General features: G+C 38.9%; 2 protein-coding genes across 3 annotated transcripts in view; one reads left to right on the top strand and one right to left on the bottom strand.

Moving 5' to 3' along the window:
- Nucleotides 1-20,743, bottom strand: part of LOC126236425 (tRNA (uracil-5-)-methyltransferase homolog B-like) — a 111,825-nt gene extending 91,082 nt beyond the window's left edge. Inside the window, exon 1 of the mRNA XM_049945729.1 lies at nt 20,584-20,743. Coding sequence (XP_049801686.1) covers nt 20,584-20,670 — 87 coding nt within the window. The 5' untranslated portion in view covers nt 20,671-20,743. The remainder of the gene's footprint in view (nt 1-20,583) is intronic.
- A 389-nt stretch (nt 20,744-21,132) lies between these two features.
- The window catches only part of LOC126236424 (endoplasmic reticulum junction formation protein lunapark-A), a 125,013-nt gene continuing 122,270 nt past the window's right edge, over nt 21,133-23,875 (top strand). For both annotated transcript variants that reach the window (XM_049945727.1, XM_049945728.1), the window contains exon 1: nt 21,133-21,375. The gene's annotated coding sequence lies outside the window, so the exon portion shown is untranslated. The remainder of the gene's footprint in view (nt 21,376-23,875) is intronic.

Raw genomic sequence — 23,875 nt, 5'->3', positions numbered from 1 at the left:
CCACATAAAAGCATATACAAAAACACAAAAGTAATGAAATTATTTGCTACAAATGACCTTTTCTGTCACCTCCTGTGATACTGCTTTTTCCCCTAAACTCTCCTGTAGGCCTCTACTTGGCAGTTGTCATTCAACAGGATTTTATATAATATTTTGTTCTATTAAAAGCCCACTATGATTTTTACTCACTTTCTTGCTACTTTCAAACAACAAAGAAGCGTTTTGAACAAGGTTATGAGATTAACAAACAAATCTACTGAAATGTTTTCTCTATATCCTATAATGCAAAATTCCATAATCTGTGGTGGTTGCAAACGTTTTCCAAATTTGTGCTACTTAACTCACTGAAACATTTCATTCCATTAATAGTTATCAGTAATTGGAACCATATTTTGTGAAGCAACTATTGGATTGCACCCAGAGTGCACAACGTGGACTGCTAATCAGAATTTGCATTACATTGTCCTAACTAAAATTCAGCGTACACCGTTTCAACAACCAGCTCGGCCACTTTTCCATAAACGATCCCAAAACACATCACATGGTTCCACCGAGACTCAAACTCAGATCATTGGATTCAAAGTCCAGAGCACTCACTGAAAGTGTGTTTGGACAAGCTGAAACTTGCATAAAGATGAAGTATGGACACACCCCATATTAATGTCAAGGAATAGGTGTCTGCATGCCTTAGATCGGATAGTGCACATATTATAGTGTTGCTGAGATCAGATAGTACACTATTTCCTTTCATACTGAACTTTGTACTGAAACAAAGAAAGAAATGAAAATATCTTGGACTCATAATTTATTGGTATAAGTCTTGAAAAGCTTCCTCTCACTATGTCAAACAGTATTGGAGTCAATGAAAAACAAATCTAATTCAATCCACTGGGAGGCATAGAACACCAGCATTAGCTCAGAATTTTTGGTGACAATAAACTTATTGGACAGTAGCTATTTGTTATTTACCATCCAGCTTGTTTCTCTACTTCCTTTATATTCTCCCCATCCCAATTCATGTAACCACATGCCCTCATACCTCCCCCCTAAACAAATTCCCTCCACTTCCTTTGATAAGTGCAAAGGAATATAATGTACTTGGATATAAAGAAATATCCATTAACATAGATTAAAGGTGTTTCTCCTTGATCTCCTGTACCACAGGTAATAAAGTTCTTTCCTTTTCTGTTCTTTCGTCATAATTGCCCTTCTTCTTGTATTTATTCACCTTTATCCAAATTCATTCTAAGAATTTGAATCTACTACATTAAAGATGACTTCTTTTCATTCCTGTTGACCACTTCTTCTTCTTCTTCTTCTTCTTCTTCAACAGCAGAGCTTCCCAAGTGTGTTCTTCTTTTGGTTTGCTTCCTTGATCTTGCAGATTTTTTTTCTATTGCATTCCAGTATCATCTCATCCTGTCAAGCTTCATGTCTTTCGGTGGAGAAACGTGAAATGTTTCACTATAATCCTACTTCTTTCTGGAAACAATAGCCCACGGTTGTGGCTAAGCCATGTCTCTGCAATATCCTTTTTTTCAGGAGTGCTAATTTCATACAGGAAAGCTTCTGTGGAGTATGGAAGATAAGACAGGAGGTCACTCATGGAAGGAAATCTATGAGGGCGGGTTGTGACTTGTGCTTGAATAGCCGAGTTGATAGAGTACTTGCCCACGAAAGGCAAAGTTCTCTGTTTTGAATCTCATTTGGCAAACAGTTTTAATATGCCAAATGTATCATGTCCTATTAACTCTACACACTCTTTCAACTTTATCATTTCTTCCCTCTGCCATTCAAACTGATTATATTAGTGTATCCTATTCTTATTTTACTGACTTGATTTTCTTAAACTGTTTGCTTGTCTCTGAAAATCTAGTGTTTGTTATTGTTTTAGAGGTTTTGTTTAAACAGTCATTTAATTAGTTTTTGTCTCATTACTGTTGTGATGGCTGGTTTATTACTTCCTTTAGTTTCATTTCTTTCATATCATCTGAATTGTGAAAAAATGTAACAGAAAAGCTCCCACGGGTTTTATAGCTCATATTCTGAGCTCAAACATAATGAGGTATCTCGAACAGAATTACCTCTGCCATGCAAAACTCTGTGAATTCCAAAAACATGCAAAATCCAGTTAGGTAGATGCAGTATTTCTTTACTTCTGAAAACCATACAACTCAATACCACATCTTCACCTACACACATAGAGTGTCACGAATTTGCTGAAACACCTGAACTGGCATATTAGGATTGAGGCCTACTTTCAAAGTTTCAAGAACCACTATTAAATGAGGAATCTAGGGATATACCACAATCCCCTTAGTGTTGCTCCAAAACAGACCACAAAGACATTAGGATAATTACAGCATGCACAGCAGCATTTTGTCAATGACTCTACCCACAATCTTTCTGTGAATGGAACTGGACCTACTATGTAGTATATTGGTAAATACCCTCTGACATGTACTTCACACTGGTTTGCAGAGTATTTTTATACATTTGCATATAAAAAGTGTTGAATTGAACAGTGGTTTGAGATGTGTTCAGTTCTGGGTTTGACTGGGATGCAAGATTTCCTAGCTGATGTGCCAGTCCTTTTTTACCAGCAGGTTTAATTCCTGGTGTCACAACAGCAGCAACCCACATATGGCTTAGTTGATTGTCAAGAAGATGTGATTCAGTCTTCAGAGACCTCTTAAAAATATGTCAGAGTTTAAGCTTTATGTAAGCTGACACCTGTGTCCCTGTGACATGTATTTTTGACACCTTGATCTTGAAAGCATCCTCTCACAAACGTGGAGCTATCATGTATATTAACTTCTTGTGGTTGGGGTTCACAGACATGTAGAGTTTTTTAAAGGACACCATATTCGCCATTGACTATAGAGATTGTACATTTAACAACTGCAGTTTCGGAATTTAGGCCATTATTAAAAGGTTCTGCAAAAGATTTTGCCTCAACAGACTCAAACTTTAAAAGTCTCCAGCACGTATATATGTAATCATCAGAACTGAGCCATTTCACTGTAAAAATACTGCAGCTAAAGAACATCAGTTAACTGCATTTTGTATAAAAATGCCAACACTGGCAATAGTTCATGTAATTTACATCATTTCACAGTGTATGGAGCTTCACACTCGCTTCAGTGCGGCCAAATTTTTACAATGAATTGGTCAGAGAATTTTAAAGTCTGACACGTGTGGACCAAAATATTTTGCAGTACCACTAGATAGCAGCCTTAAGGTTGAAATTGTAACTGTGAAATAATCTCTACAGTCAATGGCAAATATTATGCACTTTAAAAAATTTCACATACATTTCTTCTAATTCTATGACAGTAAGCCATGTAACACTCAGTAACCATTAATTTCTTTGGCTGCTTTGGTCAGATGAGACATTGGAGGTCATCACATTTTTCATTACTGGCAATTTCACAGGTTTCGTAATGATATCACCTAAAAGGTGCAGCTACTAGGTTAGAAGATGAAATAGTGTGTATGAGAAAAGAGAAGTTTAACCCAGATGGATTATGAAAATTTGGATTTTGAAAATTTGCCTTTCATGAAGACTGCCTGAAGTCACTGAAAAGGTGTTCTTTCATTCCATTTCTTATACTTGCTACACACATTCCAAACTCTCAAGAATCGGTGGACTCTACAATATTTTTATCAATGAGCCCACAAAATTGAAAACCACTGCTAGCTGAATCGCGAAACACATTGGAAAATTTACATTCTAAGTGGCAACTACTGTACAAGGACACAAACACAGGAATACCACTTTATGTTTCCAATGATTCCCACATAAGTTATACGAAAAGCCCTTTTGTTGAGCCTGCTTTTCTATAATAAAAACCAAACCAAACCAGGTTGAAGCAAAGGTCACTAGTGTCAGGTTGATGATATAACGCCTCTCAACTTGTGAAAGTACATGGAAGATTGATGTCTTTCATCCATTGGCAAGTGTGTCAGTATAGATGTAGTTCAAGAATGGGAACTTAAAATTGGTCCAGCCCTTTCCAAAGGAATCATTCTGGTATTTAACTTAGCTCTTTGCAACACAGAACAACCCTTGTCTTGCGACTCCATGATGCAAAGAAATTATGACTTCCAGAAATTGAGTTTTTCATTTTTTAATGCCTTAGACAATTTTTTGAGATTTTTATGACACAGTGTGTACAAGGCATTAATTAGGTAATTAAAGTTGTCATCATTTTGCATAGTGAGATATTGACAATGTTCCTTCTTTACATTCAATGATGTGATATGTATTATAAAATCCTACCATATATAGTACACTGACAACTGTCAGTAGGATTGTGATATTCCTTGGTTGAGCACATTCAGTGATTCACGAGGCGTATTCCACAACTAAGGTCCGGTGACCAATATTTAACTCAGTGTTGGCCTGAATGAAGTTTCATGCATGCAGCACTGTCTACCAATCCTTTACAAAATCACTGTAGTGTTGGCCTGATTCAGCAGTCATTCACTAATCGTTGAGAGCACATCTTACTGACTGAGAAAATCGTAGATCCTGCCAGTCGTGAAGTGCACAGTGTGATTAGATTTTTGCTGGCAAAAGGTATGCCTAACGTATGGACGAGAAATGATGAGCGATAAAGAAGTTCCAAAATGGTCTCGAGAATTTCAAAATGGCTACACAAATTTTCAACAATGAGCAGCAGAGTGGCAGACCTAGTATTCTGGCTGACAACATCGTTGATCTAGTGAACCAAAAACTTTGAAACGATTGGCAGTTGATGGTTAGTGTTCTGGTTCATAAATTATAGAATGTTGTTTGAACCTCAATTTACAGGACTGTCACTGAACAGCTTGGATATCACAAATTGTATGCAAGGTAGGTTCCAAAAATGCTCACTGATCTGTGCAAAGAGCAAAAATGTATACTGCACAACAATTTTTTGGAGTGCTACAGACAAGATGGAGTTGATTTGTTTCCCACACTGTTATGGGCATCAAGACGTGGATATTGTACACCAGCGCAGAACTGAAACAACAGTCAACGCAGTGGCACCATTCAAGTTCGCCCAAACCAAAGAAGTTTGAGCAATCTCCACTCTCTAATCGAAAAATGATGGCTACTGTTTTCCGGTATGGAAAGGGCACCCTTTTGATTGATTTCATGGACCATGGATCAACAATTACAGCTGATGTTTACTGTGAAACGCCAACCAAACTGAGATGTGCAATCCAAAATGGGCACTGTAGGAAACTGTCATCTAGCATAATCCTCCTTCGTGGCAACACACACTCTCACACCATTGCCAAAGTCAAGGAGAAGATTCGAGATATTCATTGGGAACTTTTTGAGCAGCCTCGTAAAGTTCTGACCTCGCACTGAGCAACTATTTCTTTTTATTGCATTTCAAAAAGTGGCTGGGAGAACGATGATTTCAAAACGATGATGAACTAGAGATTAGCATTATGAACTGGTTCAGTTTCCAGGCGGTAGACTTCCATGTTGTGGGGTTAAAGAAGCTGGTGCAATATTACAAAAAGTGTATATGTGAACAGCCATTATGTGGAAAAGTAAACTAGATATGTAGTAAAATAGCACTATCAACAAAAACCTTTTCTCATGAGCTTGTTTTTTTTTGGTGACCAAATGGATCTTAAATTTGGAATATGCCTCATAGTTTGTGGGCTGTCACTCTCATGTGAAAGTGGCACAACTGGAAGTTGGCTTCCCCTCATTAATTACTTGTCATCATTGGGATTTTGAGGAGTCCGTGATCTGTCTCTCTTGCTTTTTGCTACCTGTCTTTCAGCATTCCGGTGATTTATGGAGTTGGTATCAGATTATGATGTTGGTAAAAAATCATATTTCAGAGTATTTTTGTCATGTGTTTTGTGAAAACTGGGTAATGCACCTTTTGCATCATTATGCATTTAAGTCAGTTTTTTGAGTGGTAAAGGAAAGAGATTTACCCATCCAGACACAGTTAGTACTTTAATATCTTAAATAAATAAATTGCAAGTGTGATACACAAAGATGACATTTCACATTAAATATGGAACTTCTGGAAACAATCTTTGTTTTCCCAAAATACTATGGTACATTGCAAATAGTTTAGATCCAAGATATTAGTGCTTGCTTCATTTTTTTATTGCATAAGACATACAGGGTAACACACGAACTGTGTCACTATTTCGTTTCGGATAAACATGTTACTGTCAAGAAAAACTCAAAGGAACATATACTACCAAGGAAAACACTAACTGGAGAATTGTTCTAACTTAGCACAAGCACAATATGCCAACCATTTTGATTCCTAACATCCTTCACATGAACTTGGTTTTTAGTGATAACATTACATCACATTGTCTGTGATTTCACTACATGCTTGAAGAATGGACGTCCAAGCTCCATTAAATCATGTGGATGTATCAGGAAAATTGTTTCCTTTACATATCCCACAGAAAGAATTTACATGGGTTGAGGTCTGGATTAATGGGGACCAAAATAGTCTGTCATTGAAACGAACTGGAAATCTGAGTGAAATGACTTACATATCAAAATGCTCATGTCAGAAATCCAACAGAGTGTTTGCAGTATGTGGCCTTGCTCAATCTTCCGTGAACCACTGCATGTTGAACAGCAATGCAGTAGCAAGAAGCTGTGGACCAAAATTATTGCAGAGCATACTCATATAATGCAAACTGTTCACAATTTCTTCAAAGAAAAAAGGACCAATAAGCCCATGATTGGAAACTGTGATCCACGCTGTAATTCTTGGAAGATGATGTTGTCATTCATGATGCACTTGCAGATTTTTAATAGCCCAAAGGCATACATTTTGTTTGCTAACCACACAACCCAAAAAGAAGCCCCTGCCACTTGTGTTCTGCAGTGAGCTACTGAATAGAGGTCTTCTCGTACAGTTACATCAGGATCTGACTTTCACGACTCTGCTGAACAGAGCATCTGTATACGCCCAGCTGCAACCTTTCTGCACAGTTTGTCAGGGCACCTCTGGATAGAGCAACTTGTACTGCTTCACTATTCCCTGGCAACATACAGGATTCAGCCAAGATCACATCAATTCCAGTATTGATCTTTCCATACAAATTGATCATACGGCTTCCATTAAAATTGATCATACAGCCTGTAAATGTGTTTCTTGCAAGGGGGTTACTGTGTGTTAAACCACTGTCAGAACTGCCTCTGAGTAGCAATAGGACTTCTCATTTTGTGAAAAAGTAACAACTGTGGATCACTGATGTGTTGTTAGTTGACCATTGTTGACCATGTTGTAAACACTAGCCTCCTAGTGATGGTACTGTGAATTATACATCATTTTGTAACTCTATTTCTTCGAGCTCTACTGCTACTGCTCAACAATTCATAAATTATGTCCGAAACAAACGGTGACACATTTCGTGCACCACCCCGAAGTATTCATAAAGATCACTCCAGTTGATGCTTCAACGCTTATCTGTCTTAATTCTATCAACACATTTGGCTGCCACTTCTTGACAAAATGTTGTAGACAATGTTGTAAAACAAAAACCTCAAACAGTCTAATACTAACAAAGCCTGACTCAATATACACTACAGGCCATTAAAATTGCTACACCACGAAGATGACGTGCTACGCTGTGATATGTAAATGATTAGCTTTTCAGAGCATTCACACAAGGTTGGCGCCAGTGGTGACACCTACAACATGCTGACATGAGGAAAGCTTCCAACCGATTTCTCATACACAAACAGCAGTTGACCGGCGTTGCCTGGTGAAACGTTGTTGTGATGCCGCGTGTAAGGAGGAGAAATGCGTACCATCACGTTTCCTACTTTGATAAAGATCGGATTGTAGCCTATCGCAATTGCGGTTAATCATATTGCGACATTGCTGCTCGCGTTGGTCGAGATCCAATGACTGTTAGCAGAATATGCAATCGGTGGGTTCAGGAGGGTAATACGGAATGCCGTGCTGGATCCCAACGGCCTCGTATCACTAGCAGTCGAGATGACAGGCATCTTATCCGCATGGCTGTAACGGATCGTGCAGCCACGTCTCGATCCCTGAGTCAACAGATGGGGACGTTTGCAAGACAACCACCATCTGCATGAACAGTTCGACAACGTTTGCAACAGCATGGACTATCAGCTCGGACACCATTGCTGCTGTTACCCTTGACGCTGCATCACAGACAGGAGTGCCTGCGATGGTGTACTCAACGATGAACCTGGCAACACGAATGGCAAAACGTCATTTTTTCGGATGAATCCAGGTTCTATTTACAGCATCATGATGGTCCTATTTACAGAATCATGATGGTCGCATCCGTGTTTGGCGACATCGCGGTGAACGCACATTGGACGCATGTATTCGTCATCGCCATACTGGCGTATCACCTGGCGTGATGGTATGGGGTGCTATCGGTTACACATCTCGGTCACCTCTTGTTTGTATTGACGGCACTTTGAACAGTGGACATTACATTTCAGTTGTGTTACGACCCGTGGCTCTACCCTTCATTTGATCCCTGCGAAACCCTACATTTCAGCAGGATAATGCACAACTGCATGTTGCAGGTCCTGTACGGGCCTTTCTGGATACAGAAAATGTTTGACTGCTGCCCTGGCCAGCACATTCTCCAGATCTCTCACCAATTGAAAATGTCTGGTCAATGGTGGCTGAGCAACTGGCTCATCACAATACGCCAGTCACTACTCTTGATGAACTGTGGTATCGTGTTTAAGCTGCATGGACAGCTGTACCTGTACGCACCATCCAAGCTCTGTTTGACTCAATGCCCAGGCGTATCAAGGCCATTATTACGGCCAGAGGTGGTCGTTCTGGGTACTGATTTCTCAGGATCTATGCACCCAAATTGCATGAAATTGTAATCAAATGTCAGTTATAGTATAATATATTTATCCAATGAATACCAGTTTATCATCTGCATTTCTTTTTGGTGTAGCAATTTTAATGGCCAGTAGTGTATTTGAAGCTTCTTCACAGCTTGTCACTGAACTGATACCATAGATTATGGTTTAGGGCAAATACATTTACGTATGCAGTATTAGTAACGGGTTTAACAAATATCTTTACTGCCATTTTCTGCTTTTGCAGTTTCATACATAAAATTTAACAACAAAAATTGTATATTTATTGTGGTTAGCCATAGTTGCAAGATATGTCACACCAATGCAAATACAACTACTTTTTGCTCTTCTGTAACACGAATAATTTTTCTGGAATCATAAAAATTTAATAGTACATCAGTCACTCTAATATCTTGTCACTTGAGATGTCTGCAATGCAGCCACTGCTAAACCACTCATGTTCACCATGCTTCATGAATACATCTTATGTGAACTGAGGCAGATTCTATCTGCCTATGCTTACAATCCTACTATCTTCCACTGGGTATTATCTGGTAAAATAATTATCAAAATAATTCCAGAATTTTTTCCCCTTAGATCTTCTGCTGGATGTTTTACAAGAAGTTTCTGCACTACACTTCCTGTTGAAAGCAGGCCCTGATCTATCAGCCAAAATCCACGCTGTATTCCTCTTCTTTTTCTTTTTTTCCGTATATTGCTAAAGACTGCTTTTGCCTTTAATTATTGGTGCCTCAACTGTTACTACTGGTTTAGGAAAAAACACTTTTCCAAAGTTTCTTGAAATTTTATCATGAAATGAAACTTCTTGAGACATTAAAACTGTGTGATGGACCAAGACTTGAACTCGGGACCTTTGCCTTTCGCGGGCAAGTGCTCTACCAACTGAGCTACCCAAGCACAACTCACGACCCATCCTCAAAGATCCAATTCTGGTAGTACCTTGTCTCCTACCTTACAAACTTCACAGAAGCTCTTCTGCGAACCTTGCAGAACTAGCACTCCTGGAAGAAAAGATATTGCGGAGACATGGCTTAGGCACAGCCTCGGGGATATTTCCAGAATGAGATTTTCACTCTGCAGTGGAGTGTGTGTTGCTATGAAACTTCCTGACAGATTAAAACTGTGTGCCAGACCGAGACTTGAACTCGGGACCTCTGCCTTTCGCAGGCAAGTGCTCTACCAACAGAAGGTCCAGAAGCAGATGCACAAAATAAATCACTGTGCATCAAACAACGAAATCTCTGTGCCGTAATAAGGTCAAGGAAAACAACTGGATGGTTGAATGAGACAATGTTTTACAGTAAGACAAATAATTGATAGGCAGCAAAATAACTGAATGCCAGAAGTTACAGACCGTTCATGTCCTCAATACATTCAGTATTATTTTTGAAGCATTATTTTAGGAGTTGAAATTTCTCTCTCTACTGAGGTAGACCCAATGGCTAGGTCCTACTAAAAAACAAAACTAGACAAGATTGTATATCTAAAATTATAATGAAAGTTTTCAATGCAAAAACAACTCAAAATCTTGTTATTTTATGACAATTTAAACACAGCTCTCTCTTTAGCCTATCAAAGTGCTTCAGTAAAATGGAATAACTCTAGCTGCTAAAGCCCAACAGTGTGACATGTATACATAGGGCTTCTGAAGGCAAAAGGTTTTTAAAACATCCACAGCAAGGGTGAAATTGTGAATTGTGTTTTATTCATCTCATTACGTACATTTGCAATCCATTTGGTTTGTGTACAGGAGACATGTCAAAAATTTGTAAAACAGTCACAATGATTTTTACATTAATAAATAATAGCACTATAACAAATAACAACACTATAAGGATATTTCTTTGGATGAGTAACACATATATCCAGTTTGTCCCGCATGAATTCATCCACTGAGTAATAACACTTCAGTGTCAGTACCTCATACAGCTTTCTTTTAAGTGAACCTAAATTCATCTGCATCAATTTGTTCCCTTTTAATTTATTAAAAATTTTCATTCCCATGTATTGAGGTCCCTGGGCTTACAGTCTGAGGCGGTGGGTAGGGAGCATAAAATTTTCTTTGTTTCTACTATCATGTGAATGGACAAAATGGTTTCCCTCAAATAATTCATGTCTGGTGTACAAAAACATAATAATCTCATAAATGCATAAGGATGGCAGAGTTAATATTTTAAGTTTTCTAAATAATGGTCAACATGGTTCTTTGTGATTTGCAATGCACATATTTCGTATGATTTTTTTCTGTATTTTTAGTATCTGCACTATGTTTGTCGAGTTACCCCAAAAAAACAATAACATAACTAATTCGAAGTAGCTTGTATATGCTACTTTTCGTGTGTCCATGTCAGTTGCAGTTGATAATATTTGCATTGCAAATGCAAAGCTACTCAGTTTGTTTGGCAGGTATTCAATGTGTGCCTGCCAGCTCAAATTTTTATCTACATTTAAACTTAAGAATTTGACTGAGTCAACTTCTTCTATACCTTGGTTGTTCTGTACAACCTTAATCTGCTCACATTTTGACTATTTGGTTTTGAACTGAAACACGTGAGTCTTAGATGTGTTTAGATTCAACCCATTTAGCTGAAACAAAGTTTCTAAGGTACTGAGGGTGCTGAACACAGATTTGGAAGTTTTTTCTGAATCCTGATCTACAACTAAGACAGAAGTATCATCTGCGAAACAGCACTGATTGGGAGCTGATATTTAATGGTAAGTCATTAACATAAAATAGAAACAGAACTGGGCCTAATATGGAGCCTTGTGGAGCACCCTGAGACTTTTTTTTTTCCCGTTAGACAAATAATATGTGCTATTTGAAGAAAAGCTAAGTCTTTGCTTTCTGTTGGATGAGTAAGATTTAGTCCATTGTTGGGCACTGCCACTAATGGCATACTTTTCAAGTTTGTAAACAAGCAATGCATGGTTTCCAGAACCAAACGCGTTTGTGAGGTCGCAGAAAATTCCTGCCACCTTATTTCTCTTGTCTAATGATGTACTTATTTTCTCACTGAAAGTGTATGCTGCAGCTATAGTGTTTTTTCCCTTGCTGAAAACCAAATTGATTGTTTAGAATAACAGAATATTTTGCAATTAAGTTTTGGATTTGTGCAACAGCAAGTTTTTCAAATATTTTAGATAGAACTAGGAGAATCGAGATAAGATGATAATTTCCCATGATCTCTCTTGATACCTTCTTGAAGAGTGGTTTGACTTCAGCATATTTCAGTGCCTCTGGGAAACAGCCCTCTTCAAAACACTGATTTATTATTTGAGTTAGTGGGTTTGCAATTCTATTGGAACACATAAATGGTGAGTGTATGGTGGTTTGTCATTACAGAGAGATGAATTGAGGTGACAGGTTTTGAAAATGACCTAGTGTACTGAGGAGTTATTGAAAGTCATACTGTATAATAATGGTTACATCAGGATTGGTTTCAATAGCTGTTAATTTCATACCTGTGGTGTTGAATTTGTTGGGAAGGGATCTGTGGAAAGTTGGCAAAATCTAGTTGGAGGCAAGGAATTCCTGGAAGGATACCATGCAAGGTGAATGTGGGAGGGGAGGAGGGAGGATGACTGTTGGAGGTTGGAACAAAATGAGACAATGTTCAATGTGTGTTTTGGTCTTGTTGTGGTGAACAGGTTGGCTGCTTGAGAAATATCTCCTTTGAAGGTAATTTATAAAGAGTATATTCCTGAGAAAGTCAGAAAAGTTAATTCTGCAGGAGAAGCCTTCGGAGAATACTGAGATTTCTGCGGGGACCATGTCTCTGGAGACTATGTAGATGATAATGCTGGAAGTTTGGAGGTATCTTTGGTAATAGTTTTTGGACTGTGGGATGCGGAGCAGATCAGCAAAGCTTTCTCTGAGAGCAGTGTGATGTTGAATGGACTGATAAAAAGGAAGAAAGATCAGGGTTTAACTTCCTATTGATTACACAGTCATTAGAGATGCAGCAAAACTTAGACTGGGTAACGATGGAAAAAGAAATTGGTAGAGACCTTTTCAAAGAAACCATCATGATGTTTAACTTAATGCATATTCAAAAACTATAGGACACCTACAAGTGAATGGCAATTTGTCAGCCCACATTGTCTGCCTGCCTGTCAAAAAAATTAGTTGATTATCAACATTTCAACAAATGCATTTGTTGTAGTTATTTAACCTGATCTTTTTATTCACTTTTATAACTGCCTCTGGACTAAACAAAATGTTAGATGCACCAAATTTTATCTATAATATGTTGAAAATCTGATACCTTTAATTATGAACAGACACAAGGTAGTGCAAGAGGCATAGCAACATGTTCATGGCCCAAGATTCACCAGAGGGTATCATTGGTATGTGCAATCGAAAACTTTGTTATTTGGTGTAAACTGTCTAAATCAAATAACACTGTACAACAGGACTAACCAAATGAGGTAGTGCAGTTGCTACGACAATGATACGATATTCTAGAGAATGGAGTTTGCTCTGTCTGGCCGTCCTCAGTTGGGTTTTCCTAAACCATTTCAGGCAAATGTCAGGGTAGTCCTTTCAAGGTCATGACCTACCACCTGTCTTATTCTTATAGAACCATACTGATACATTCCAAAGGTGTGTATATTTTGAGCATTTATTTGTTTTACAATAACAAATCTTATATCATTGTGAAACAATCCTTTAATTAAAAAACTTATAACTGGTCACATCAGTGAAAAAGAGTACATTTAAATCTAGCAGAAACTCTTGTTTTCATTCTGGTGGTGGTTCATGTAAAATGCAAAATCTGCATACCTCGCAGTTTTAGTTTTTATAACGAAACATGTGTTAAATATGGTGCGAATGCAGACATCGGGCTACGATATAAATCAGTCTGTTACAACCTGTATTGCACAGTCATATGTTTTGGCTTCATTCACCTTGTCACCAAATCAAACCTTGTAAGCTGACAAAGATCTTTACATCACATTAATACTAGTTCCATAGATCATGAATACAACATTTCGTCAGGTCAGTTTAACATTCAATTACTACTTCATATCTAAAAATTAATATATTGAGTACAAAGAGTTGTCATTCGCAAATTCTTCTAATTTGTTTTAAAATGGTAGTTAGCTATCTGTGACTTTTATGCTGTTTCGTAAATGATCCAACATTTTTGTGGCAGCATAATTCACCCCTTTCTGTGCCAACATCAGATTTAACCCAGAATAGTGAAGATTATCCTTCCTTCTAGTGATGTCGCTACACACTTTGCTATTGTTTTTAATTTGGAATGGGTTATCAATAACAAGTTTCACAAGTGAATATATACACTCCTGGAAATGGAAAAAAGAACACATTGACACCGGTGTGTCAGACCCACCATACTTGCTCCGGACACTGCGAGAGGGCTGTACAAGCAATGATCACACGCACGGCACAGCGGACACACCAGGAACCGCGGTGTTGGCCGTCGAATGGCGCTAGCTGCGCAGCATTTGTGCACCACCGCCGTCAGTGTCAGCCAGTTTGCCGTGGCATACGGAGCTCCATCGCAGTCTTTAACACTGGTAGCATGCCGCGACAGCGTGGACGTGAACCGTATGTGCAGTTGACGGACTTTGAGCGAGGGCGTATAGTGGGCATGCGGGAGGCCGGGTGGACGTACCGCCGAATTGCTCAACACGTGGGGCGTGAGGTCTCCACAGTACATCGATGTTGTCGCCAGTGGTCGGCGGAAGGTGCACGTGCCCGTCGACCTGGGACCGGACCGCAGCGACGCACGGATGCACGCCAAGACCGTAGGATCCTACGCAGTGCCGTAGGGGACCGCACCGCCACTTCCCAGCAAATTAGGGACACTGTTGCTCCTGGGGTATCGGCGAGGACCATTCGCAACCGTCTCCATGAAGCTGGGCTACGGTCCCGCACACCGTTAGGCCGTCTTCCGCTCACGCCCCAACATCGTGCAGCCCGCCTCCAGTGGTGTCGCGACAGGCGTGAATGGAGGGACGAATGGAGACGTGTCGTCTTCAGCGATGAGAGTCGCTTCTGCCTTGGTGCCAATGATGGTCGTATGCGTGTTTGGCGCCGTGCAGGTGAGCGCCACAATCAGGACTGCATACGACCGAGGCACACAGGGCCAACACCCGGCATCATGGTGTGGGGAGCGATCTCCTACACTGGCCGTACACCACTGGTGATCGTCGAGGGGACACTGAATAGTGCACGGTACATCCACACCGTCATCGAACCCATCGTTCTACCATTCCTAGACCGGCAAGGGAACTTGCTGTTCCAACAGGACAATGCACGTCCGCATGTATCCCGTGCCACCCAACGTGCTCTAGAAGGTGTAAGTCAACTACCCTGGCCAGCAAGATCTCCGGATCTGTCCCCCATTGAGCATGTTTGGGACTGGATGAAGCGTCGTCTCACGCGGTCTGCACGTCCAGCACGAACGCTGGTCCAACTGAGGCGCCAGGTGGAAATGGCATGGCAAGCCGTTCCACAGGACTACATCCAGCATCTCTACGATCGTCTCCATGGGAGAATAGCAGCCTGCATTGCTGCGAAAGGTGGATATACACTGTACTAGTGCCGACATTGTGCATGCTCTGTTGCCTGTGTCTATGTGCCTGTGGTTCTGTCAGTGTGATCATGTGATGTATCTGACCCCAGGAATGTGTCAATAAAGTTTCCCCTTCCTGGGACAATGAATTCACGGTGTTCTTATTTCAATTTCCAGGAGTGTATATTTCAAAGGTACTGGGAATATCTTAAGTTCCTAATAAATGTCTGCAAGGTGATCTTGGGTGGTCTCCAGCTATTATTATGATCACACTCTTTTGTGCAATGAATACTTTTTGTCTTAGTAATGGATTACCCCAAAGTATGATGCTGTATGAACACAATAAATGAAAATAGTCATATTAGGCTAATTTACTGATCTTAATAGCATTAGTAGCTAAACCTAAACGTTTCAACAGATCATCAATGCGTTTTTTTGTTTTTGTTTTTTTTTTTTCTTCCTTTTTTTTACGATTCAATTTCTCATCAATGCACAAACCCAGAAATTTTCAATATTCTGAGTTTAGCAACACGCTTCTGTTCAAAGTCATCAATGGTGTTATCCTATTTGCTTTATGGAACTGTATATATATTTTTTTTTCTCAAAATTTAGTAAGAGTCCATTTGAGAGAACCACTTCATAATTTTCTGAAAGATATTATTTACAAATTTGTTGGATGTGATTACTATACTTACAGCATCAGCAAACAGACATAGCTTTGCATCTTCATGAATACCGAGTGGCAAGTCATTAACATGCATTAAGAACAATAAGGGACCCGAGAATGAACGCTGTGGGACACCAGTCTTGATATCTCCCCAGTTAGATGACTGCTGATTTTTGCAGGCTATCTCTACTGTTGATTTCAACCTTCTGCATTCTTCCAGTTAAATATGAATTACGCAATTTGTGCATAATACTTAAGCTTATCTAGAAGAATTTCATGTTTTGCACAGTCAAAAGCCTCTCAGAGATCACAGAAATCCCAATGGGTGATGTTCAGTTATTCAGAGCATTTAATAAATGATCAGTGAAAGCATATTTCCTGTTGAAAAGCCTTTCTGAAAACCAATCTGACATTTTGTTAGAACAAATATGTGAAGCTACTCTTGAATATATTACTTTTTTCAAGAATGTCAATAACGCTGTCAGAAGTGAGACTGGGCAGTAGTTGTAAGCATCAAACCTACCTCCTTTTTAAAAACGCATTGCTGTCAAATCATCAACATGGCTTCTGGCAATCTAGATCCACAACCACAGCACTCTATGAATATTTGCACTCCATTCTAAAAGCTGTATATGACAAGAAAATGACTACCGAAATATTCTCGAACCTATCTAAAGCATTTGACATTTTAGATCATGGTATACTACTAAGTAAGTTGAAAAGAAAGGGAATTAGAGGTATTCGAAATGAATGGATTACATCATATCTTACCAGCCGGAAACAAAAAGTTGTTCTCAAACAAGACACAATAACTGAAAACATTTCAAGAAGAACAACATACACATCAGAAAAAACTACCATTAAATTTGGTGTGCCACAAGGATCAACATTAGGTCCTATCCTATTTCTTTTGTATATTGATGACCTTAAAGACACTGTCCATGCCAAACAGAAAAATTTATTTGCAGATGCTACCAGTATTTTGATTACAGGGTCAGACCAAAAAGAGCTTCAATTAACTACAATGCATTAAAAAAAAAACCTTATAATTAACACTGGGAAAACGGTGGCCATGAACTTTCATATATCCCACTATAAACAACAAAATGAACACCCATTGAAAATAAACAACAAAATTGTAAAATTAGTTGATGATGTTAAGTTCCTTGGAATATACACTACTGGCCATTAAAATTGCTACACCAGGAAGATGACGTGCTACAGACGAAAATTTAACCGACAGAAATAAGGTGCTGTGATATGCAAATGATTAGCTTATCAGAGCATTCACACAAGGTTGGCGCCGTTGGCGACACTTACAACAAGCTGACATGAGGAAAGCTTCCAACAGATTTCTCATACACAAACAGCAGTTGATCGGCGTTGCCTGGTGAAATGTTGTTGTGATTCCTCATGTAAGGAGGAGAAATGCGTACCATCATGTTTCCGACTTTGATAATGGTCGGATTGTAGCCTATCACAATTGCGGTTTATCGTATCGTGACATTGCTGCTCGCGTTGGTCGAGATCCAATGACTGTTAGCAGAATATGCAATCGGTGGGTTCAGGAGGATAATACGGAACACCGTGCTGGATCCCAACGGCTTCGTATCACTAGCAGTCGAGATGACAGGCATCTTACCCGCATGGCTGTAATGGATCGTGCAGCCACGTCTGGATCCCTGAGTCAACAGATGGGGACGTTTGCAAGACAACAACCATCTGCACCAACAGTTCAACGATGTTTGCAGCAGCATGGATTATCGGCTCGGAGAGACCATGGCTGTGGTTACCCTAGACGCTGCATCACAGACAGGAGTGCCTGCGACGGTGTACTCAATGACAAACCTGGGTGCACGAATGGCAAAACGTCATTTTTTCGGATGAATCCAGGTTCTGTGTACAGCATCATGATGGTCACATCCGTGTTTGGCGTCATCGTGGTGAACACACATTGGAAGCATGTATTCGTCATCGCCATACTGGCGTATCACCTGGCGTGATGGTATGGGGTGCCATTGGTTACACGTCTCAGTCACCTCTTGTTCATATTGACGGCACTTTGAACAGTGGACGTTACATTTCAAATGTGTTACGACCTGTGGCTCTACCCTTCATTTGATCCCTGCGAAACCCTACATTTCAGCAGGATAATGCACGACCGCATGTTGCAGGTCCTGTATGGGCCTTTCTGGATACAGAAAATATTCGACTGCTGCCCTGGCCAGCACATTCTCCAGATCTCTCACCAATTGAAAACGTCTGGTCAATGGTGGCCGAGCAACTGGCTCGTCACAATACGCCAGTCACTACTCTTGATGAACTGTGGTATCGTGTTGAAGCTGCATGGACAGCTGTACCTGTACACGCCATCCAAGCTCTGTTTGACTCAATGCCCAGGCGTATCAAGGTCGTTATTACGGCCAGAGGTGGTTGTTCTGGGTACTGATTTCTCAGGATCTATGCACCCAAATTGCGTGAAAATGTAATCACTTGTCAGTTCTAGTATAATATCTTTGTCCAATGAATACCCGTTTATTATCTGGATTTCTTCTTGGTGTAGCAATTTTAATGGCCAGTAGTGAATCTGCACCGTGACCTCAAGTGGAAAACACACATTAAAGCTCTTACAACCAATCTCATCAATCTGTTACATGCTACGGATACTAAGCACAAGCTGTAATAGAGAAATAGTAATACAGGCATATCACGCACATTTCCAGTCAGCAATCCGATGTGGAAGAATATTTTGGGGGAATGTACCCTGTATTCAATCTGTTTTCAAAACCCAGAAACGAGCTATCATAATCATCTGCAACATAAAGAGGCAAGGATCATGTCGCTCTCTTTTTCCTACTCTAAAAATACTGAACCTTCCATGCCTACATATATTTGAAATAATAGTCTTAGTAAGAGAATATTTAAGAACATCCAATGCCTATCAGCTGAACAGCTCTGTGCACAATTACACAACAAGAATTGGCAATAACATTCATGTCTCATACGCCAGAACATCAGCATACCAGAAGTGTGTCCTTCATAGAGGCACACAATTATATAACCACCTTCATAACAACATCAAGTTGGTAAAACAAGACAGCTTGTTCAAAAAAAAAACCTGAAGTCATTTCTGATGGCCCACAGTTTCTACTCTGTAAATGAATACCTCTCAGAATGAAACAGAATTTTATAATGTTAAATTAATAAACAATTTATGGCTATTATTTGTTTATTAATGTGTACTAGTTGTACATGTAATGTTGTATTAATGTAGTATTTGTATTCTGTTGGAAATACCACCAATTACACGGGAGCTTTCACTTGTCAGTGTCTTTTTCATTTTCGCAATTTCAGTAGTAGGCGAGGTAAGTACCTTCTAGCTGTAAGATACATTTCCCCTTTCTGTTTACTAGATATTTTTATCCCTATAGTAAGCCATGGATTTTAAATATTACGCTACAATTATAATTCACTGTCTTCTTAGGGGAAACTGTATTCAAATATATTCATAAAGGTACCATGAAAAACGTTAAATTTTAAAGTAGCATCAGGTTCCGTTTACACTTCATCCCTGTCTAACTGTTGCAAGCTTTTCTTAAAATTTGCAGTTGTTAAACTGTTAACTGACTGCACTATTTTGGAGGACTGTTTTGTATTACTGTAGGGAGCTATGTCAAATATTGTAACAAGTTGTGCATCATGACCAGAATGACCAACCTTAACAGAAAAAGTTATTGATTAAATATATCTTGATCTACAAAAATATTATCTAGATTTTTAATGTTGTTTTGTGTAATTTATCTTTATTTCTAAACTCTTAGTGTCTCTACTTGCAAGTGCTGAAAACTTATATGTAACTATGTTGACCTTTTCCATACCTGTGACCATATGATGTTCAGACAAGCGTAATACATCTATTCTATCCTCAGTTTTTAAATCTTCTAAACAAACAAGCTCACCTACTTTGTTTTTTAATTCCCTAATATTCAGATGAATTTACCACTGTATTTTGATGAGGGTCTTCTGATATTTTAACATCTCTAGCCCCTGCCTGTCTGAGCTCTTCATCAAGCTTAATTTCGTTCAATGTTGAATCACTGGACACTGATTTTAGCCTAAAAATGAGGTACTCCTGTATGTTTCATTGCTCCCTCCCCGCTTAAAGTTTAGTATCTTCCCGGCCAATTTACCCTTTCGTTTCCTTTCTTATTGAGATGCAGGCCACCACCTTTTTTTCCCGGCATGTCATCCTAATCTTCAAATTGGTTAGTATCGCAAAAAATTGTTAAAAATTGGTACATGACCATAACTCAAATTCAGCAAATTAAAAAAAAAAATATGACATCATGCATATTCATCTTCAGAAGATTTGAGGTTTACTTTAGTATTTTTTTAAAAAAATGCTTCTCTAATGGTTTCTTTCCCTGAAATCTGATGTATACCTTCACAACCACACATTAAATAAGTGGTTCAATGCTGAAATACCAATGTCAACGTACATGAAAGCTTCGTTGCTGCAGCTTAAGGGCAACTGCATTCAAACGAAAACAATCATTACAATAAACACTGAAGTAACTTCGCAACATGTTCGTCAACAAACAACTTGTTTATTTCACGTGTCCTGACAGTACTGTTTACATTCACAGACTATACGCGGACCGCAGTTTAGCCAATGTTTCTTTTCATAAGCAGGGCACTTGTCGAATCACGGAAATGTATTGAGTAAACATCAAATAAATAATTGAGAAAGGTCAAGAATAATGTTCCTCGTCCAAAATCGAGTTACGATTCTCCAGCTACTTAAACGCAACGTCCGTAAATAATTTAGAAGGTTCACAATCACGCAAAGGTTATGTCTGGTCACGAGCTGATAATCATATATAGAACGCAAGTCTGTCTGATCGACAGGAAATAAATGTTTTAATAATGTTTCCAGCAGTTCGGCGAACAGAGAAATTGCGACAATGATAACTTCCTTTCATCGGAAAACAAATGAGCAGAAATGACGTTTTATATCTTCATTGATAGTTCTTTGCTACGATTGGACATAGGCATCTGTGCTGTAACGTCTGTTTTGTTTATAGCCGGTACCAGATGTGTGAGAACATTTAATGACGGCGAGGCTGTGGATCCCTGGATTACTGGCTCGTGCACCAGCGTTGTTTCGTCAGTGTTATGTTCAAACATTCTGTATGCGGAAGCAGTAAATTTCGTTGAGGCTTTGGAACTACCCTCCTATTGCTTTCAAAGCAATTTTGGAGGTAAATTTGCTGACGTTAAGGAAGACTGAGGTAAGAACTAACCGACCTGCATTTGTGTATAACAGTGCTGCTCGTTTGAGACAGAATAGCCGTATAATTTATCCATTGCGGGAGTATATTTTGAGGGATAAACCTGTTTACTCTTTGACGTTAGCCCTGGAAAAATATATTTCTGTGATTACTTTACGAATTAGAAAAATGAGTAGGCCCAGTGCTGCTCTTTTTCAGCTTAGTGAGGATTACATTTCAAGCCAATATAGGTACGTTATTAGCGAAGTCTGGCGCGACATTCTTGACCAGTTGCTCCGCTGGAGAATGTTCCTCGTATTTTTCACTGTTTCGTTTACATAGTAACAGTTTTCTGGAACTAGGAAAACTTAGTGTACCATTGGGAAGTGGAGGCATGCAACAACGTATATTACCTCCATATGGTTACTTGTAACCGAATGGAAAGAAAATTATAGAAATGGATTGCATAGTCACAACAAACGTCATTCATTTTTTTGAACTGTTAAAGCAATGTGCCGACTGTGAGATTCTTGTCTTGTTCCCGCGACTGTGTCTTTGGGAAACGGGAGAAACTACCAAGCGAATGCCGAAAGTGACAGTTGTTCGTAAATTTTGTTTACCACAAACTACCCAAAAATCTTTATTAGGGTGAAAGTGCCTACAATTAAGTGGCTTGTATTCCATTTTCAACTGTACGCCCCCTGATAAGTTTGGATAAGTCAATTCACAAGATGTGCAGAAGTACGGCTTTAACACATTCATGCCAAGTAAAGCACTGTGGAGTGCAACCAGTTATTTTTGTTTCTGTTGGTGAGAAACTGCACATTGAGAATAAAAGTTTTTAGCTTTAAACACATTGGAAGCACTGTTTTCATTTATTCATCCAGAGATCATCTGATAATGATGTAAGATTTGCCATAATTCATAATCCAGTGAAAATAAATAGCTCAAATATACACAAAGAATGTATATCGAGGTTTTATGAGGATAAGACAATAGAGGCATAAATGTATTACTATTGCAGTATGTGGTCACAGGAGTCAAACATAAGTTTGTTCATGCTGTTGCCCTCTCCATACACTGTGTGCAGGTGCACCTTGGTGATCTATGGTATTATATGATTAAAGCTTTCTCATTATTAGTTACTTTCCTGTTGCTGATGTGACCTAGTTCTAGTTATCCTGTCAATTTATGTGTCCTTTTGGTGAAGGTGTGCTGTGCAAAGAAAGAAATCTAGTTTCAGAAGCATAATCATCAGTCACAAGCAAGTTTTAATGCTAAGTTATATGTACTGTTTTGCTTTATGAATCAGATCTTCAATGATTGGCTAGTTTGTGTCTGTTTATCTCCTACATGTGAATATTGTACCTGTTTCCTTTAATTTTTTGTTAGTGTGTAGATCCATCAAGTCAATTTTTTTGCAGTTGCCCTCTGTGAATTTTGATAAAGCTGCAAGCAGTCCTATATGACAATTGACATTTCTTGAAATACCTTTTACTTTCAGCAAGAACATAGGTATAGGAAGCCATTTCATTGATACATGGTTCCCTTTGAACTTTTTGTTATTTTATAAAGTATGTTTGTGCTACAACATGAAACATTGCATTGTTCTTTTAACACAAGCTTACCTTTTCACTTTCCTTTCACTACCCCACTTAGTTCATGTAGATTTGAAGAATTACCCTGTACTTAGCTCTGTTCTCCTTCAGAGTTCTGTGTATCTTATATGATGTTTTATTGTACAAGGCTCCGTCTATATGCACAAATCAAATGTTTTAAAAGATACATGGTTTATTGTTTCATTGCTAAAATAGAACTCAAATTGCTTTCAGAATAATAGTGGAGCCCTGCTGATCATCAGACAGTGTTTTCTAAATATTCTTGGCCACTTTCCTGTGTGTCATTGTGATTAGCTAAAGACCCAATATTATGCTGATGACATCATTAGCATTGCTGAGTTATGAGTATCGAGAAGTGACAATGACACTAACCACGCAGCAACATTAGCAAAATAAAAACTGACCAAATAGAATGACCTCTGCAGCAATGTGGAGTTTGGCCAGGAATATTCATGTTAATAATGCCTTCAAACTTATTAAAAACTTTAAAATATCAGACCACAGTGGTAAAATGGAGGTTTTCATCTCAAGATATAAGTGTAATTATGGAATACGCAACTCTCAACCAAACTGTCACTGTCCAAACCAATCCAGACCTTAGGCTGTGTTACCAAGAAAAAGTCCCAACAGAAATGTCACATGTCAAAACAGAACAGCAGTAAAGGGTACAGACAGAAACACCGTAAGTGCCACCCACATAAAGCAGTATATCACATTTCAAAGAATAATCTGGTGGCTTGCATGGTTTCCTAAACTTACTTTATTCTAGTAAGCCATTTAAAGGCAGTGATGATGTATTAGTGGCAACAATGAAATTATAAATCCTTGCCAGCATGTTTTCCATAAGCTGTTTGTTCGTTGTCATAGACTTGGGGATTAAGATTAAGTTTTCTAACTGCACA

The sequence above is a fragment of the Schistocerca nitens genome, chromosome 2 (genome assembly GCF_023898315.1).
Source record: "Schistocerca nitens isolate TAMUIC-IGC-003100 chromosome 2, iqSchNite1.1, whole genome shotgun sequence".
Classification (NCBI taxonomy): domain Eukaryota; kingdom Metazoa; phylum Arthropoda; class Insecta; order Orthoptera; family Acrididae; genus Schistocerca; species Schistocerca nitens.
This window is presented reverse-complemented; position numbering and strand designations above follow the sequence as displayed.